Below are 20,374 nucleotides of genomic sequence, written 5' to 3'. Positions count from 1 at the left end.
GGTTCCCGAGAGTGTTTAGATGACCTAAAGACATGGTTCAAGGTCATCTAAATTTTCAAAGGTTTCCCCCTACACACTATGTGACCTAAAAATTTTAAATTCGTACCTAAAACTGTTTTGGAGATATTCGCCTGGGTCCTTCCGCGTTGAGTTTGCAAGTTCTCTCCCTACTGGTTTAAGGGGTTTTCCCCCGAGTTCTTCGGTTTCCCCTTCCATAAAAACTTGTCGAGGTTAACGGTAATAGTTAGTGTAGGGAGCTGTTGGCTCGATCTCGTGGCATGCAGGGCTTGCCACCACCCTCCTACGCATTGTAACCCGGCCACCTGAATTAATGGCTTCAAAAGTCGCTTGATGACTTAGGCCTAAGGTGGTGCCTTGGGTATTAGCCTAGCTGATTATTATTATTATTATTATTATTATTATTAGTGGACACCCTGTATTTTATCCATTACGTGACATTTTTTAACGATTCAGTTTAACGTTTTTGGCGCGCTATAATTTGCCGAAATATTGAACGTAGCGCTCCTTAGTATCAATTTGTCTAAGAGCTTTTTTGTCTCTCTTTGATCGTCAGCTGGCTTCAGGAGAATCAAATTCACGAGCTGCCACATTCGCTCTTCAAACCACTCCGCAGTTTGACTACTCTGTAAGCGTCCTTCACCGATATGGCCCTCGCTTTCAACATCCGAACTAATGACCTTCGCTCTGCATTTTTCTTCCCTTTTTTGATTTCATTAATTGGGAAGCTCCTTCTCCAGGAACAGATTCGTCGAAGTGCCCACAATGGCATTGTCGGATCTTCCCGGATTAACTTATCTGCGAGTTGTTTTCTTCTCATCCTAATTTTTAATTAAAGGGACTTTAAACTATACGTTTACCAGGAATGTATTGATTTCAACCGTGAATATCGAACTGCATTAGGTAGTCTAGCCTCAGCCGCTAGGATGGGTGGGGTTTAGTTATTACAGGGCCCCCACTCATATCTTCAAAATTTTTATAAGAAAAATTAAAAATTATATTTCTAAAAATATAGGACTTTATAGGACTATTTTTACCAATTATAGGATTTTATAGGACTATATATGCTATTTAATTTACTAACTTTATGCATTTATAAAACAAAATCTATATTTAGTGAAATAAATCTTTGATTTTCACTTAAAAAATAAAAACTATTTAACCATTTCATCACAAAAATATACTAGTAGCTAACCGTGTTAACAAAAGTAGAGACTAGAGTGACTTTGTATAGGAATTTGTCATATAGCTAAATCTAGCAATTTAACAGAGGCGGGATTTCAAATGGGCGAAATATCAAAATTATAGGATTTTATAGGACCTTTTAGGGATTTTGCTAAAAAATATAGGATGTTATAGGACATTTTTGAAAATATAGGATTTTATAGGAATTATAGGACCTCTGGGGGGCCCTGTTATTACGACGTTGGTCAAAATTTCGATTGACCGATTTCAAAATTACGTTTTTGCTCGTGACAGTACCCTTACATTGTGAGCTAGGAGCAACAAACACAAGGAGAACGCAGCTAGCCTTTAAACACGCTAACGAAGGGTTGTGTACGAGTTTCATTGGACGAGCGTCACGAGCCTTTACGCTGAACGTTTTACGGGCGGGGGGGAAGACAATTTCCAAATTTTCCCCTTCCGACGGCAGCAGGCGCTAAAGCGTCTAGCCAATGAAAAACGTACGCGAGAAAATCCACGACTTTTGACGAGTTGCGTTCTCCTTGTGTGGGGTGTTGTGTTTGTTGCTCCTAGTTGTGAGGTATAGCGGGTTTATTTGCCTGCCTTTATACCCTAACACAGTGGCGTATTTTCACGCGCAAAATTAATTTTAAAATCCACCAATTGAACGGCAACGTTTTGAAACTTAACTAGCTTTCATTGCCACGGCTTAGTGCGAAATATACTTTCTAAAATTTTAATTTATAGCTTTTGGATTGAACGAAAAATCGAAAATAAGGTTCGTGCGCAGTTTAAACTTTGGTCGGAAGTATCGCCGCCTACCGACTGAGTTTTAAATCGAATGCGTGAAAGCTGTCTGCTCATTCAATACGATCTTGATATAAAAGCTGAACGTTTCAGTTAAAGAACATTCATATTCAAAAGTCGTCTGCTATTTCTTCACACATTTAGTGGACAGGTATTAAAGTAGATGGCGCTATCTTTTCTAAGCTAGAAGTCTATAGGTAAGAATTTTAATTATAAATTCCTGTATTTATGATTATAAAGTAATTTTGTTAAAGTACAGGTATATTTTTAAGACTCACGAAAGACTTACGAGTAATTTTCTTCGTCTGTTAAGCCTGTGTCTGATTGGCTTAATTGATTACGTAAAACTTAGAAAGGCACTGCACCTTAGCCCCCGATGTTACAAAGAGTAATTATATAATTCGATATTCATGGTTGAAACGAATACATGCGTGGTTTACATAGACTAATAACAACGCTTTCGCTACTGAGGACAAACTAGTGGTTTATCTTCCTTTGATGTCAGTATGACTACCAGGACACGTCGATTGTGATATTTACGAAAGACAATGTTACTTTCCGATTCGTCATTACGAATCGATTTCCAAAGGCAGGGGGTGAAAATTTTGTTTCCCCTACTTACTTCCACCTTGGACGAATAATTACTGGACCCGAAACCAAATGGCGTGCTTGGTACTTTTACAGCAGCGCCGCTTGTAGCGCCGTAGTGTCAAGTATTGGAAAGATTTATATCCAAATACTAAACACGTGCCCAATGTTAGCGGACGACGTTAGGCCTAGCGTTCTTAGCTCGACACTGTCGTCAAAGCTTACACCTTTATTTCCATTTTGACTAGACATTTTTGAATGTATAATCTATTTAAACCTTCTTACAAATTATATATGCAAAAACATTAAAGCGAACTTCCTATTTAAATTAATTAAATCATTACCCTTTCATTTTTATTCCAATACAATTATTACTGAATAATCTAAAGCCTATTAAAATTCCAAAAGCCTCACTTCTATTAAAAACAGCAGAGCAAGTCATCTGATATTTTTACGCGCGTGTTTTGTATTTGGATCGAAATAGTTCGCTATTCTCTCGGTAGGAGCGCTGACGGGCGATGCAAATCGTGGAACCGGGGATTTTGATTAGATTTCGAGTCGAATTATTCGTCCCAGCTTCCACTGCGTCACAGCGTCGTTTGTTCCTTCCCCGAAACGCATGGTCGTACGTACAAATATTTTTATTTGTTTATTTTTTTTCAATGGTGTGACCCCCCCCCCCCCCCGAACCAAAACGCTGACTACGCCACTGGCGAGGTCCATAACACGGTTGATAATTCCGCTTCATATGTCAACTACGTTTAAAGTCCCTTTAAATCCGACGAAAATACTCTAAAAAAGAGCGTTTTAATTGATTTTATGCACAATGCGTAGGTCTTTGGCCGGGAACAAAATCGAAAAGTTGGACGAAGGAGGTCTAGTGAATCTAACCTCATTAAAGAACTTGTAAGTTGAATTACTCATATATGCGATAAGTGAAATACAAACTATTTTTATTATTTTATGGGGGGGGGGAGCAATTTTGAAACTATTATAAAAGGGCGGTTTCTTCGACCGGGTTTTTACAACACACGGCGTAGAACAGTGGCGGATTATCCAATAGGCAAACTAGTCGCGCTCCTTTGTGTACTTCTTTTCAGCTGACTAATGCAGTAGATGGTTCTTATGAAAACAAATACGCTTCTGTCAAAATTAATTAGACGATATAAAGATGACTTTCCGAATAAATTTAGAATACCAGGAAATTTCGTACATATTTAATTTTCTAACGAAACCCAATAGCTCGTACAATTTTAGTTTGGTCGTATGGATGGATCCGGGTCAACGGGTTATACACGGGCAGCACCCTATTCGGCCGCTGATTCCAGGAACAAACACCACGCCCCTGGCCATCCCTCGTGTAATCTTTTCCCATCTCTAGGAGATATATTTTCTGTTAACCCGAATAAATTATTGGTGGAACACATTGAGGTTTAGAGGACTGACAAATTTTGAGAGTGGGCGCTAATGTCCGCCATTATTCTCGCAATGCTTAGTCTCGGAAACAAAGGCGAAGCGAAATTAATTTGCACGGACAAAAGGAAGACGTCCTTGGTTTCAGATTCTCGTTTTATAAATCCATTGTTCTTTCCTCGGAACCCTCTTTTACACAGAGACCTCAACAACAACCGCCTCTCCAAGTTCCATTTGAAAGTATTCGTTAATCTACCGTCACTGGCGTCTCTGTAAGTTTACACTTTATTATAAATCCCATACCAACAACGGAGAGAAGTAACTAAGAGCTATGGAAAAGTTAAATGCGGACACCATGAAGCATGGACCAAGAATCTAAGGAGACTCACTGTTCAGGCTTTAATAACTTAATACTGGGAATAGGAAAATCACGAGTAATTTAGTTCAATGTGGACAAACTTGGCGTCGCTGAAGTCGATTTCGGGCGTAGTTTCGTAGAAAAGGTAGGCTTAGTAAGGTTTAGACCTTTTATTTTTGAAATTCGTTCTTTAAAAGTTTAAGTAATTAACCATTGTGTTAAGTAAAAATAATCAGTGAGCCGCGTATGGCTGAGGTTTTTTTTCAAATTCACTGGAATCCATTTCATTTCTAAACTTAAAAAAATTAATGAACTAAGCCTATAGCTTAACTTTCTAGCACGTACAGTCGCCTAAGCCCCGACTAAACCTCTCGTAGCATAAGTTAATGATACCTCTAAGTAGACAAATGGCTATGCTGCCTATGGCGGATATGCTTGTCCAAATCGACCTATGTCTCTCCGTACTGCGTATCAAAGTAGCCTTAACATACACTTGGAACTGCCGAAGCTGACGTTTCTTTAATCCCGTTTGGTGCAAGGCTAGCTTGAACTTCCCCAAAAGAGATAAATTTCGGTATTTCCTTAGAAAATTCGTTCCCCCCACAGAGGCAAAATAACGTTTTTTTGCTATTGGTTTATTTATCTCAGCCCAATATAGTTTCATTCTCGACCGCACAGCGGCGCTGGGTCCGAGATATTTTTCAAATCTTTCATTTTCGCGGGAATCGGAGACACAAGATTTGACATCACATTTTCTGGACAAAGATTCCACCTTGAAAGGGCTTATTTGTCTACTTAGAGTTATCATTAACTTATGCTCGTAGTGATAGTTGAACAGAATTCTCGAGGAGCTTCAAAGCGGCTGATGTACTTCGGTAAGCCTTCCGATTTAGAACACGCCTACCGTGTCAAAATATCGGGATAGTGAGTCCCCTTAGTTTTTTTGGTCCATGCATGAAGTTATACTTCTCAAACTAATGGAATTTAATGTATTTTAATATGAAAAATGGAATTTATAGATTATAGTTTATTATAATTTGTTAATATTTGTTAATATTATTATTATTATTATTATTATTTTATAATTATAAATTATAAAAATGCAGTCAGCAAATGCAAATTAAAGGAATTATCGTCCCACTTTTTCATTTTCCAGATGGCGCTGCACACAGATTTTTGGGGCGTTTCCATTCTAAGAAGCATAAGACCATGGCAGCAGGGGACAATGATAATGTACATAGCTCTTAGTTGCTTCTACACGTTCTTGCACATACCAAAAACCAACCGGGTTACTTTCTAATTAAATGAAAAAGAAATCGCTTTATTTTGCGGTCATTGTTCGACGTTTAAAATAGTTAGTTTCTACGTAATAATACGCTAACTTCAGAGTTGCATTGATACAGAAAATCGTTCAATAGTAATTCCTAGTTACAACAATTTCGCAGATAGAGTAGTGATTCTCAAATAAGAAAGGTAAAAAAATCTACTTCCAAGGCAGCTAAGAACACCGAAGTTACTTCGTCGCGCGCATTATTTATACTCCAGAGAACAGATACCATTTTTGATTGCTATGGAAACAATCTTTTTACCGCCATAATAATAAAAAATATATATAACCATCTGTTTTTCGTCCGGAAATAAAGAAATATGACTGGTTCCTCTTTGAAAAACAAAATAAAAACCCACAAGGAACACCGTCAAGTCACACTGGCGCGATATATTAAGATCTCCAGAAATAGGATTTTTATTTAAAACTCGAGTTTTATTATATCGGTATAAGGGCTAAGCTAAAGCCCGGCTGAGAGGTTGAATTTGAGGCTTTAGTTTCATACACTGTTAGAACAATATGAAGAATTTTGGGTAAAATCGTGCGCGAAAGTGATGATTCTGAGCCCTATACTGAGAAAATTCAACCAATCTTCAATTTAAATGACCAAATTTGAATATTAAAGCGGCTAGCTTGGAAGATTTTACTCTAACCAAATGGGAGCGCCAAAGTTTCCTAAGAGTCGAATCGAAAAGGGTCCAAATCAAAATAAAAAATAAACCAACATCGATAAAAATACCAATCTTGGTCAAATAATCGACCAACAATGACCAGAAATTTTCCCAAAATTGATCGGAAAATCGCCCAACTTTAAACAGCAACACGGCTATGCTTAGACCATGAATAAGAAATTTGTCTCTAGAATAAGAAGTTATTCAAATATTCTAATAGTATCGTTAAAGCCCGGTAGTAAATCCCGCTTTCTCCGTGGTCTGCTGCTTCTAACACGACGAATTAACGTGCCTTATCTTAGTACAAATGCAAATTTGAAATTTATTTATTGAATTTAATTAAGAATAATTTTCTGGGAATTTTCGTCACATTAGAGTTAAGTTTCTGCTCAGTTTTTTTAGTAGGCACACGAGTCAACATAATTGGCCAACACGAGTGGCAAATCAAGTTGCTAAATATGTACGGAGAAAAACCATGTACAACGTGTTGGCATTTTTTGGCCACGTTTTAAGGAACCAAAGGAGGCTTAACTCGAAATAATAAAATCTAATAATTTTTGTACGCATCCTTTTTAATTCAACAAGCCTAAGTGATAATACGAAGGTAAAATACCCTTATTACTGTAAATTGACATACTTTGTAGGAGTAGAGTAATATTCACCGTCGACAACTTTTCAATCAGATTCAAAAGCTACGCTCACCAACAAACTTGTCCAAAATGTTGGCTCGTATGAATGCGGTAACACTCGTTGCTAAATGAACTTTCTTTTTCACGCAGCGGCCTGCGCGGGAACCCTTTCCGAAGTTTACCGAACGGCCTATTCGATCATCTGAACAATCTAACGCACATGTAATTATTCATCTTCTCCGTATCGATCAATTAAATATTTAACGTAATATAGTAATGTATAATGTTAGAGAGGTTAAGCGAAGCACCGTGGATGTTTTAACGGGAAGTCTTTATCCTTCAAATGGAGATTTTTCATTTATTAATAATGGAAAGGGGAACTTTAATGAATAAAGACGTTTCTGCGAATTGCCAAGATAGGTTGCCGAAACGTCTACAAATCTCCATAATCAAATATTTCGGTCGTTTTCTTAGCTTCTCGATTTTAAAGGGAATATAACCTCAACGCGTTCTTTACGTAAGATCCCTTAAGATTTGAGCAAGAATTCACTAACCAGCGCCAGAAATATCTAAATGCGTTTAAAGGAGCGGCCAATATTGGAAGTGTCGGGGCTCCACACCAAATACCCGCGGTTCTATTCCCTTTAAGGCGCATCGGGGATTTTCAACGAGTTACGATGGACGACCCCGATTGAAAATTTAATTGTTTTTGCTCTTCACGTCTATACAGATACATGCCCGAATTCGCGATGTGTTACTTCGCTCCGCGAATCCGAGTTTGCGAGCCCAAATCCGACGGCATCAGCAGCGTCGAGAATATGCTGGATAATCCTTTTCTGCGGCTTAGCGTTTGGCTGGTGGCCTTGTCGGCTTGTCTGGGAAACTTCTTCGTTCTGATGGGTCGCCTCATGATGAAAGAGCCCAACGAAGTGCACAGTTTCTACATCAAAAACCTGAGCGTTGCAGATTTTCTAATGGGCATTTATTTGTTCGCCATCGCCATCCAAGATATGCGGTACAATAAAACGTTTATTTCTTAGATAAAACCGGAAGTATATAATACATTTTTACGAGATAAAACCGGAAGTATATAATACATTTTTACGAGATAAAACCGGAAGTATATAATCATTTTTACGAGATAAAACCGGAAGTATATAATACATTTTTACGAGATAAAACCGGAAGTATAGAGTAGTGTCAGTGCTACATCACGCAACGTCACCCATGCTTTTTCCTATAGAGAAAAAAACGCGCCTAAAATGGCGGCCATGGCCAAAGCTACGAGGTGATACTACTCTATATAATACATTTTTACGAGATAAAACTGGAAGTATGTAATACATTTTTACGAGATAAAACCGGAAGTATATAATACATTTTTACGAGATAAAACCGGAAGTATATAATACATTTTTACGAGATAAAACCGGAAGTATATAATACATTTTTACGAGATAAAAACGGAAGTATATAATACATTTTTAAGAGATAAAAACGGAAGTATATAATACATTTTTACGAGATAAAACCGGAAATGTCAACGTTTTTTCAACTCAGGTTTCGCGGAGACTACATTCAATATGACAGGAGCTGGCGGAGAAGTTGGTACTGCCATCTATTGGGGAGTGTCAGTACGATTAGCAGCGAAGCTTCCGTGTTTATTCTGGCCGTAATTACGGTGGACAGATACGTGTCCGTTACGTACCCTTTGGCCCTTCGCAGGAGGACCAACAGAGTAAGTATTAAAATTTTTTGTCTTTCCCAGGAGAGTAGAAAGAGCTCGAACGAAGATAACACGGTTTATAGTTCGTAGCCAGTGGCGGACTGGCCATAGAGTGAACCTGCCCGATGGCAGGTGGGCCCCACGGACCGTTCATGAAGTGGGCCCCTCAAACATGATAGCCTTATAGTTGTTAAAGCTGGGGCCCTTTGTCTTCTGGCAGCCCAAAATATTAGACCCAGTCCGCCACTGTTCGTAGCCCTTGAATCTATCTTACCGGAAGAATAAGTAGGCTCCTGAGAGAGAGCTAGAGGGAAGTTGTTTAGGAGCCTATTTTCCAGGGTCTTTCAAGCGTTGAAAAAGCCTTCGGGAATGAAGGGCACACAGAAAAATATTATTGTAAATTTTACAGTAAGCTGCGGTCAGCATAGATGCCAGCAGAATGCTGTTAATTTCACAACCAACTCTGACTGGTTTTTTTATTGTCATGCTTCTTGTTAAATTTACTGGACACTCTGCTGTTTAAAAATACAGCAAGATAAAGTTATATTTACAGAGTATTGCTGTTTATTTAACCTTCATTCCAGACGTATTTAATACGGTAAATGCATGCAGTTTTTACAGTAAAATCCAATGTTTGTAAAATTCCAGTGTTTGCAGTAGTTTTAGTTATCAAACGTATTTAATACAGAACCTACTCATAACCTTAAAATTTCATCCATAATTTTACGGATCAAACCATTATCATATTGTTTCAATTTAAAAATTTACAAATATTATAATAATTGATTCATGATAGAAATATATAAAAGACTATCAATTATTTTAATTATTACAACAAGAAGTTTGTCTAAATATTGTCATATCCAAGAGCAAAATAAAATTGATAATTTCAAAACTGACTACAACTCTAGTTGATCATGTTTAGCTCGAGCCTTTGTACTTTAGAGTTATAGGGAAAACCAAAGGAAAGTAAACTATTAACTTGGTTTCAAATTATTAAGCACACGATGAACAAGGGTTGTAATTAATATAGCATTTTGCGTGGGATGCTACTTATACAAAAGAATATATAAAAATATTTTTATCAGATATTATTATATTTAAAACTAAAATGAAACTTAATTGCGCGATTTTAAAAAAAGTTTTGACAACTAAATAATAATTAGTTGTTTTATATACTAGCGCTTGCCGTTTATAACAAAAAAAACAGCAACTTGTGGTAAATTTTACGCATTTTTGAAGTAAAACGTCAACCACGGTTTCATATTGTTTATTTTAATATAACTGTCATTTTAAAAACAGTACGAATATGAATTTTTACAGTCGCTACTGTTTTCTTCCAAATACAGCAGAAAGCTGTAAATTTTACGACAAACTGCTGTTAACCCACTTTAACTGCACCTTGCTGTAAATTATAAACCGTATTTGCTGGTTTTTCAACAGTAAGTTTTGAGTGTGTGGGGTTTCAGCTTAACCAAAGGATACAATGTAACAAATGGGGATGTAAGGACCCAGAAACGTCTTAGGGATACAATTTAAGTAATTAATTTACGAGGGGCTAACCACTTCGCATTTTTCGGTACACCGACGGAGTAATTAGTGAAAGATTACAGCGATTACAGATCGATTTCAACGATTATAAAATTATTACGGTGTTATTGCGGGCTTGTTGTAGAATCGTTACGGAGGTAACGGAGTTATTACGGTGACTACCAAGCTATTACCGTAAACATTTCAGCCAACACTGTAAACCCAAAATGTTTTTTAAAGATGTACCATCTGGATTTTAGGGTGAATTGAACTGACGGTATTCAAGAACCCTTAATGGAAAGGGTTCATGGAAAGCACCCTTTAAGATTGTTTGAATGAAAACACTTATATTCTCCTTATTTTAACTAGGGATGCACCGATATGGGTACAGCCGATGTATCGGCTATTCATGGCCCATAATATTGGCCGATATATCGGCGGTAATATTGGATGATATATCGGCCGATATTAACAAAAGTTACCTATCATAACAGTATTGTATATGATAAAAACATTGTAAAAGACAGTTCAGTACACTTTCATACCATTTAATTCTAATTATTCATGAATCGCTTAAACCGATATTGGCCGATACCGATATTATAAAATACGCCGATATATCGGTGCATGCCTAAATTGAACCTATATGTGCCGCAGACATCATCTATGGTCCTTATTACTAGCCCTAAATAATATTTTACCTCATAACGGGCCCTAGACATCCATTAGCTTCATTAAGGGGCCCTAAACACGATTTAGCTTGGTTGACGATTCTAGACATCATTTAGCGTCGTTACGGACCCTAGACGTCATCTAGCCTGGTTACGGGCCCTAGTCACCATTTACCTTCGTTGAGGGTCCTAGACACCAATTACCTTCGTTGTGGGTCCTAGACACCATTCAGCTTCGTTGCGAGTCCTACACACATATTAACCTCGTTACGGACCCTAGTCGTCATTTAGACCCGTTACGAGCCCTAGACACCATTTAGCCTCTTTACGGGCCCTAGACACCCATTAGCTTCGTTACGGACCCTAGACGTCATTTAACTCCGGTAGTGGTCATACGTTCCAGAATAGGGCCGGTTTTTATTGAGCATCGTCACTGTGGGACAGAACCATCGTAATCTATAATTTGCCCTGGGTCGTCACGGAGGCGCATCTTATTTTGGTTCCCATCAAAGGGTAAAAGGTTCAATTATATGGTCAATTTAACGTACACTGTAAGAGCACCACTAAATGTTCGAAAATGAAAAAAAAATAAGAGCAGCCACTGATTAGATTAGATTAACATTGCAAGTACTAGGGGTTTAAGCTATTTCTTAAGAATAATAATTTAAACTGCAATTCAGAATTGTTTATTTGCCTTCTGCAGAATACAGTCGATCGATAGCGTAAAATATTGTTATGTACAGAGTGGAACTTAACATTAAGACTCTTCTCAAAAATGATATTTTATGTGGTACAAAACGTAGCGTACCCGAGCCTACTCTAACCTAACGGTTTTTATGGCGAAAATTACTAATTTTTGTAGTTTTTATTTAACAAGCGACTTTTGATAATTTGTTTAGAAATATTATAAACAGTGTATCTCTGTATTTCCTTTTTCTATTGTCTCTAGATATCTATCTTGACGATGAGTTCTTCGTGGCTGTTGGCTTTTTTTCTGGCTTTCTTGCCGTGGACGCATTTGCCTTATTTTTCGGATAACTTCTACGGGCAGAACGCCGTGTGCTTGCCCTTGCACATGCACCAGCCTTTCGCGCCAGCCTGGGAGTACTCGCTCCTCGTCTTCTGCGGTCTCAATTCGGTGGCTTTCTCGGTCATCGCCGTCGCCTACGCCAAAATGTTCGTCACTATCGTCCGCTCTCGCTTGGGCCTGCGCTCCTCGCAGCAGCAGCAAGAGCGAACCATCGCCAAGAGATTCGCCTTCATCGTCGGCACCGACTTCATCTGCTGGTGCCCCATCATTATCATCAAATTCTACACTTTAGCTGGTGAGACTTTTCTTTAGCGACTGATAACAATAAGACCGGAAATTCGTCATACGTTTCTCGCAGGTTATCCGGTCGATGACGCCCTCTACGGTTGGGTGGCCGTGTTCCTGTTGCCGGTCAACGCGGCTCTCAACCCAGTCTTGTACACCCTGACCACTCGTCTCTTCAAGCAGCATTTAGCCAGGATAGTCTTTACTTGGAGGTCTCCCAGTTTGCCTCCGGTGCCGGCCGAGACGTCGGGCGCTTCCATGTCTTCGGTATTTTACAACAAGGGAACCAATCGCCTACATATCACCACCATATCCGACGTACGGACGGCGAAGTTCCTATTCGGTGTACTTAAGCTTGGTTTCAACAGGGAGCTGCCCCTTCCTTCTTCGGGAAGGTCACTTACACTTGTTAGAGACCCGACTATACTTTAGTTATAAAATACACCTTGGAGCTCCTTGCCCGGAAGCAAGCGTATAGGTCTATTGGTTTTACGAGTCAAAAATAATCCTCGTATAGCCAAAGACCCGTTAAAAGTACCAAGTCCTTTATTTTGGCATCTGATTCTAGCTTCACTTACGTTACAGAACGACTCCAATTGTAGCAGAGCCTCTCTGTTGTCGGTCAACAATAGAATTTACAAGAAGAGTTCTTCTACCGATCACAACGTTTACCCCATACCGCCTTGCTACTTCGCCTGAAGACGCGATTGAAAACGACCAACGTATAAGGAGGCTCAAACCGGTCAACAGGGTTTTCTAACTACTACAGAGATAGTACGAAATATAGTGTTCACAAACCTAATTGTAAAGAGTTTTTTAAATGTATTTATCCCGAGTATTTTCGAAGTCTTCTACTATTCTGCGAAAAAAAAAGCGCGGAGATTTTATCAATTCCACGGTCGATTCTCGTAATCCCACGTTCTCTATCGTTCATTGTTTGGACTCTTTCGCCAAGAATAAAATAAGCGAAAGTAAGTGTCCCCAATGCGTGGGATTAATTATCGTCAAATTGTTAGTAGACAGGTGAAAACTCGTAGAGCGAACGTATGGGAGTGTAGAGCGCCGCCGCTAGTAGTAGGCACTTGCCGTATACTTGAAAATTTAGACGGAAATTTTTCATAAATTTGTATAAGGGCGCTATTTTCATAAGCGAAATGTTTTTACTTAATAGTTTTCCAAAATATATTAAATTACATAAAATGTGTCTTGAAATTAAATATCAAATTATTATAAATTGTGAAATTTTAGAAACCACCAAGTTCCATGTGTAAAAGGAGGGCCTCAAATCTCAGTGCCTACGTGTGAAAAATGGCTAGCGGCGGCCTTTGTGAATGTAAACTTAGCTTTAACCTACAAGTTTACTCTCGCGTTTCCCTTACGCGTTTGTAGCGCGGGTTTAACCTGTCTATTGTATCCAGTTTACAAATTGTGATATATTGTTATTTATCATATTTAATATATTAAAAACGGCCCAAACGTTTTGAATAAAATTTAATAATTATTCTCTAATTTTGTCTAATGCACTTTCAAATTCAAAAGTCTCTATGCTTAAAGTTAATTTAAATTTCAACCTAATTTAAAGCGGCTTTAAACTTGGTATACACAGTTTTGTTGGAAGAATGAATTTCAGTTTACGTTGATAAATAGATAAAAATCGTGCTCGATCTCAGATTTCAAAATAAGTAACATCAGAAACGAAGCGACTGTTTATAATTGCCAGTTCTACCTTCCGATTCAATTATTTGTCATTATTTCGTCTTTTATTTCATGGTCCGGGGGAGGGGGAAAGGGGGCAATTAAATTTTGAAGGACTAACTTTCCAGGGGATAGCCCACCTAATGTAAAGCGGGGACAGTAACTACCATGAAGGAACGATGCGTACTTGTGGACATATAACTTCCCCTTCAACCTTTGAGCGAGGGAGGATAATTGGAACTTGGGCAGCCACCGTGTAGTTGACCCCCTCTCATCTGCTTTTATTTATAAGCTAGTTTCTTTACCGATAATTAGTTTCCTCTTTCACCTGGTTCTATTTATAAGCCTTGTTAACCCTGTCGGCGACACGTTTTTTATTGTTCAATATTTGTTCGTGGTTTGTCGGATAATCGGATTACCTTAAAATTACAAATAAAGCAATTTTTCAGCTAAGGCCACCCATTAAGAGGAAGTTGAGAAAAATAACCTGTGGGCCGATAATTGTCCCACCAAACTCAACTACAGCGAGTTTGGTTACCTGTTCAAAGACCTTTCCTTTAATTGTACACCGATTACTCCGCTAAATTCGACAAAAAGCACCTGAAGTTAACCAATAAATAGCCCTAAAGATGCATTTTGTACATCGTGTTGCTGTGTGATCCCCAAAATCTTCAAATAACGACCGTGTCTGCATATATAAGAACTTTTTTCAAACTCAACTCGCCAGAAGTGGCTTAATCCTGGGTTCACCCCTTCTTCTTTGCGGAGTCACTTTTTTTGCATCATAGCATCCAGAAAGAATCCAAAGTCCAACCGTAATGTAGAAATCTTTCCTAAACCCTCCCTCACCTGGATCAAAACCAGCCGACCGCCGTATACCAAAATAAGCCAAATACAAGTTGAGTGTCCCCGGGCCCTAGTGACATTGTTAGAAGAATTGCTCCCCTCTCCCCCTCTTGATTATTTCAATGTCGCCCTTACGTTTAAGAACCCCAAAAAGAAGAGAAGAATGTTACACTATAAGGATTACGTTATTTAAAGTTTTGAAGAGCTTTGCAAAGGAAACCATTTTGCTAGCGGCGCCATCACAAGTCAAGCAGGCTTCGGTATCCGTATTTTGACTTTACATTAAGGTTGTGATATTTTCAAGCAAATAAATTCATTTCAGTTCAGGTTTATTCCGTTTTTCAAATGATCCGAGAATGACGAAATAATATTTTCACGAATTTGTGTTTCATTAGAAAGAGACAGAGATAGTGGGAGACGGAGCTACATACTCTTCTTAAAGCTGCTGGACGTTCTCTCTGTTGGTGGGTTACATCGAGGAGGGTTCGGGTTCCACGTTTTGGTGATTCTCATTAGTGAAAGAGTGGAAAGGAGAAGCGAGACAGTGGGACGTTTTGTTGGAGGATGAGGGCTAGGCAGTGGTGTAGTCCTAAAAAAAGAACCAGGGCGCTACCTGGGTACGGAAAACTTCGATTTCGCGCGTGATTGAAGTTGGCTGTACCGGTCACTATAAATGTACATCCAACTTCGATGTTTATAGTGATTGAAGTTGGCCGTAGCTAGGTAATGATCCGCAATTGTTATGGTACTTTCCTACGGGCAAAATAATAAATTCACAAACCCTTTAATCGAGACTGCGAGACTAGGCTAATAGTAATACTCAGCATTCCTATCCGAATATCGCACATATGCCAAAACTTATTATAGCTGGAAATCGTTCAACAAACCTATATACTCAGGGAAGAGAAACGATTAATTTGGTCCGTTGGTTCCTCGCACATACGTGTGAAGCTATTTCCGTTTGTTTACCTATTTCCAACGATTGAGAAATAAGGACAGCGGTTTTATGTAAAAAAGTGAAATTTAACTTCATGTCATTTAAAAATTAAAAGCACCGATACATTTGAAAATTATCAACAAAGTCACGATAGAAAGCTTCCATCACTTTATTTTACAGATGAATTTCGCGCGTATCTATGCGTTTTTTCTCCAGATTGGTTAAGATAATCTGATGTCTGGAGAATACGCTCGAACCGTTGCCTACGTTATTATCGTAATTTGTATTTTATGGCTGGGGTCACTTTCTTGAAATCATGTACAAACCGAAACAGATATCATTAGTTGGTGGCGTCATCTACCGCAAGCCAGGTGATACCACTTAGGAGCAACAGACACAGACGCCACCGACTAATGATGGATGTGAGTGTCGATACATGATTTCCAGAAAATGTTCCTCGAGACCACAACCAGGGCTCAGGGCTTGAAACGAGATAAGCAATTGCTTACTGCTTAGGGCGACAAGAGAATTGGGGGCAACAAAAAAGTTCCTATTAAACACAATTCCCAAACTTACATAGTCAAATTTTAAGAAAATAGAGGAAATCTCTACTCTCAAACATTGGAAACACTGTCTTCGAGGTTGAAAACTTGAAGTTCGAGCAATGCATATGGAGAGTAATCACGGTGTTTTCTACCTTCGTATCCCGTCGCTTGTTTTCGCTGGGTGCCTCGGGTTCAATATTGGAACCATAGTCTCCATAGAGCCGGCGCGCACGTTTGCGCCACAACGTCAGTTTTTCTCATTTTTAGCCTCTTCCTCTTGTATAGAGGAAAGAGGCTGTTATTTTCGCTCCTGATGTATGCGGTGGTGGTGATGATGATGGTGAAGGTGAATAATACAGTGGAAGCTATAGGTCCGTATAGTCTATAGCTCCGTATAGGTCCCCGGGAATCGACGAATTCTCTTCAACTGCACTCGATATAAATTTAATTCATGCGTCTTTCTATTGGTATTAGTTTTCTCTATCTACCTTTGCCAGTGCTGTACCGCGGTCTTTAATCAAAGGGGGATATTTCGCCCCTCGATTGGAAGTAACGGCATATAGGTCCCCGGAAATCGACGAATTCTCTTCAACGGCACTCAATTGCTATTAGTTCTCTCTATCTACCGATGACAGTGCTGAGCCGCGGTTTTTAATCAAAGGGGTAAAATCAAGAGTGCTATGATGAAGAGGCTACTATTGTGGCTGTGCCATTTGTTTCTCCTCTTTATGGCGGTTTCAGCTGAGTTGGGATCTCAGTCAGGATCAATTTCCTTTGTTCAGATGACTGCAAATTAGCCTGTTTCTTTTAGTCGTTCTTTGTGGCTAAAACATACTTTGGTAATTTGTAAGTAATTTTTCTTTCCTTTGTTTAAATATTTCATGATTTAGTTTTCAACTTTAGTGAGTGACTGACAAAAATTCAATACAGGGACTAATTTAGTAATTTTATCAATTTCATCATAGTTGAGGCACCACCGTGGTTGTGGCTATAGCAGAAGTCATATATAAGGTTTGTTTTGTTTAGACAATATTAAAGTAATGGATTTTATAAAATTAGTTTTTGATAATGAAACAGGTACGGGGTACATCAAATGCAGAATTTGGATTTAGTTGAACTAGAAGTCTGTTATGACAAATTTCTGCGGGTATACGGTTTTCTAAAGTTCCGAGTGTTATCTAGTTATTTCCAAAATTAAAATATAATTTCATTGTTTATAATTGTTTTCATTATTCCATAGGGGCCCAGGGGGCATCAAAATGTTTAAAGTGCTTAGGGCAGCAAAAGTTGTTAATCCGCCCCTGACCACAACCACAGAATATATAAATTGTGGCTCCAAAGTATTCCCAACGCAATAATGGCTCGATCCATAGATATAGAAATAAGGGAGGGAAGATTACCGCGTAAAGGCGCCGCCCTTGTTTTTGACTACGAAAATGCATCCCACGGCGCATGTGTGATAAGCTACAGGGCTGGACATAAGATTTTTTTTTTTTAGTAGTCAGCCTGACTAGTGAGCCTTCTATCTTATTTTTTTTAGTAGTCACTGACTAAAAGGGGGGTAAAAATTAGATTATAAAAACGAGAAGGACAGCCAACATTTGGCTTTACCCGTCAGAATTCAAATAGTAGTTTAATTATCACTTGAGTTACATGATGTGATTTTTTAAAATAAAATGGGATTGATGAATGATGAATTTATGATATGCCATATTCACAATTATTTATGAATATTTAGGTAAATTTTCCATTAGTCAAATTGACTAGTAAGCTCCCAGATATCGATTAATTTTAGTAGTCAGAGCATTTATGGTAATAGTCAAAAGCCGTGTCCAACTGTTGAAGATAAAAAGCGTTATCGGCTTTTCTCGTTTAGTTTTTTTAATAGGTTAAAAAATGTTTATTGCAAATAAGATATATTTTTAATCACTAATCTTATCTTACTATTTTTTAACCTTAAGTGTATATATATTCGCTTACAGCGTTTATTATTACCGTCAGTCCTAATATGTCGTTCATCTTGTAAAGTACTCATTCTTAATAAACGTTTGTTTTTTTAAATCACTACGTTATGATTTCTTACTAGTTTCATTAGTTAGTTAGTGTAGGGTAGCTCTGCTGATTAACATTGGATTTAAAACTCCAATAGGTTATGGGCCCAGCACGCTCCCACTGCGCAACAGCAACACTGATGAACAAGTCTACTGCTTGCTGAATCCGGTATCCTGGTCCCAGTTACCATCACAGTAATCCGTATCCTGGTCAACAGTTCCCGAAAGCCACCATGGATAGCCTACTTCGCCAAGACGTTGAAAAGCTGTCTGGTCCGGAGAACTGGAGGAGTTGGAAACGACAAATAGTCGACATCCTCACCGTACGAGACGTTTACGAGATATTGACTGGTGAATGGGTTGAACCCGCGGGGCCGTTATTATCAGCAACAGCAGAAGAGAAGTCTGAATACACCTTAAACAAGAAAAAATACAGAGTGGCATTCAGTACAGTCCGTGGCATCATCTGGTCAACCTTATCCAAAAAGGTCCAAAACATGATCACAAATTGCGAGACACCAAAGGAGATGTGGGACAAGCTACTTGAAATTTTCGAGCAGAAGTCGTCCAACCGTCTGCGTAAGCTTCTGGCGCAACTTATGCGAACTACGAAGTCACCGGACGTCGACATGGCCACCCACATTGCCCAGATGTGTTCTCTCTGGACAGATATCTTGTCAACGGCACAGACAGAGAAGAACGTTACATTCGACGACTGCATCCTGATTGCCTGCATCTTCGAGTCTCTACCTCAGGATGAGTATCGAGAATTCGGTATGCTCTGGGACACGCTGCCAACCGAAAAACAGACGGTCGCAGAGTTGGAACGTTTATTGATTGGCCGTGCAACTCGAGAAGGTGACTCTTTCAGAGATTCCTCTGGTCTGATGGCGAAACGCAATGCCGGAGGTCATCGCAGTCACTCATCAAACGAGACGAAAGGCATGAGACGTAAGCCAAAATGCACCAATTGCCGAAAGTTTGGTCACATAGCAGAAGACTGCCGAGGACAAAGGAAAACTCCTAGACGGACGAGCGTTGACGAAAGTAATCGCACCAGCATCGGGGGTCTGATCGCAGCAAACGGTCTCGTTGCTTGCTCATCGTCTGAAGCAGCATGGTACTTTGACTCGGGTGCTACACAGCATATCACGAACGACGCCACAAAGTTCCTAAACTTCCGCAAGTTCGCTACTCCAGCGACTCTTCAGATTGGAAACAAGACGCAGATGACAGCGGATGGTGAAGGAGACATAAGGATTCAGTTCCGGATCGGAAAGAAACTCTGTCAAGAGGTAGTCCACAATGTCTGGCACATCCATGACTTTGCCTGCAATGTTTTCTCGCTGAAAAGCGCAATGAAGAGAAACAAAAATCTGGAGTTCAAGGTCACAGCAAATTCTTGCGGTCTCTATGAAGTTGTCGCAGGCAAAAGGAACCTTTGTGTACCTGGCAAGGTCGAGAGTCTGTATCGTCTGGATATTAAAGTCATGCAGCCATCATGCTCCGCTCACATCGCAGCAGATCCGAGAAATGACCGGAAAGCAGATCTCCAAGTCTGGCATGAACGCATGGGTCATCAGGATAAACGGCATGTAGCAGCGACGTTACGGAGACTCGGATACGAAGTTCTAAACCAGACGTCTGACAAGCTCTGTGAAGGGTGCGTCTACGGCAAGATGACTAGGCACAGTTTCGGCACTCGTTTGGAGAAGGCTACGAAACCAGGTGAAAGGATCCATTCAGATCTCTGTGGACCATCACCAACACCGTCCATGAAAGGGAAGAAATACTACCTCCTATTCAAAGACGAGTATTCCAGTGTTCGAGCCGTATATTTCCTAACGAAGAAATCCGAAGTCGTCAATTGTTTCAAAGATTTCCTTGCCTTTTGCCGAACCCGCAATCACATAGTACAAGAGCTGGTCACGGATAATGGGACTGAATATGTCAATGAAGAGTTCCGTCAATGGACGTCTCAAGAAGGGTTACATCACCGCAAGTCCATGCCATACACGCCTGAACAGAACGGGGTCGCTGAACGAGAAAATCGTACGATTAT

The 20,374-nt window shown here is 39.3% G+C and overlaps 1 protein-coding gene and 1 long non-coding RNA gene across 3 annotated transcripts in view; both read left to right on the top strand.

Annotated features, from left to right (window-relative positions):
* Window positions 1-13,695, top strand: part of LOC149933026 (relaxin receptor 2-like) — a 34,600-nt gene extending 20,905 nt beyond the window's left edge. The window contains exons 9-14 of one of the 2 annotated variants that reach the window (XM_090156631.1): window positions 7,147-7,218; window positions 7,727-8,011; window positions 8,557-8,734; window positions 11,873-12,248; window positions 12,312-12,556; window positions 12,824-13,695. In XM_090156631.1, the coding sequence (XP_090012757.1) occupies window positions 7,147-7,218; window positions 7,727-8,011; window positions 8,557-8,734; window positions 11,873-12,248; window positions 12,312-12,556; window positions 12,824-12,937 (1,270 nt within the window). In that variant the 3' untranslated portion in view covers window positions 12,938-13,695. Of the gene's footprint in view, window positions 1-7,146; window positions 7,219-7,726; window positions 8,012-8,556; window positions 8,735-11,872; window positions 12,249-12,311; window positions 12,634-12,823 lie in introns of both variants that reach the window. The other variant, XM_090156630.1, reaches the window with a different exon arrangement.
* On the top strand, window positions 3,435-5,691 carry LOC149933027 (uncharacterized). The gene is made up of 3 exons (XR_016473010.1): window positions 3,435-3,504; window positions 4,212-4,283; window positions 5,526-5,691. It is a non-coding gene; the product is annotated as an uncharacterized LOC149933027 (long non-coding RNA).
* Window positions 13,696-20,374: the final 6,679 nt, after the last annotated feature.

Source organism: Leiobunum rupestre, chromosome 8 (genome assembly GCF_980474605.1).
Source record: "Leiobunum rupestre chromosome 8, qqLeiRupe1.1.hap1, whole genome shotgun sequence".
In the NCBI taxonomy this organism is placed as follows: Eukaryota; Metazoa; Arthropoda; class Arachnida; order Opiliones; family Sclerosomatidae; genus Leiobunum; species Leiobunum rupestre.
This window is presented reverse-complemented; position numbering and strand designations above follow the sequence as displayed.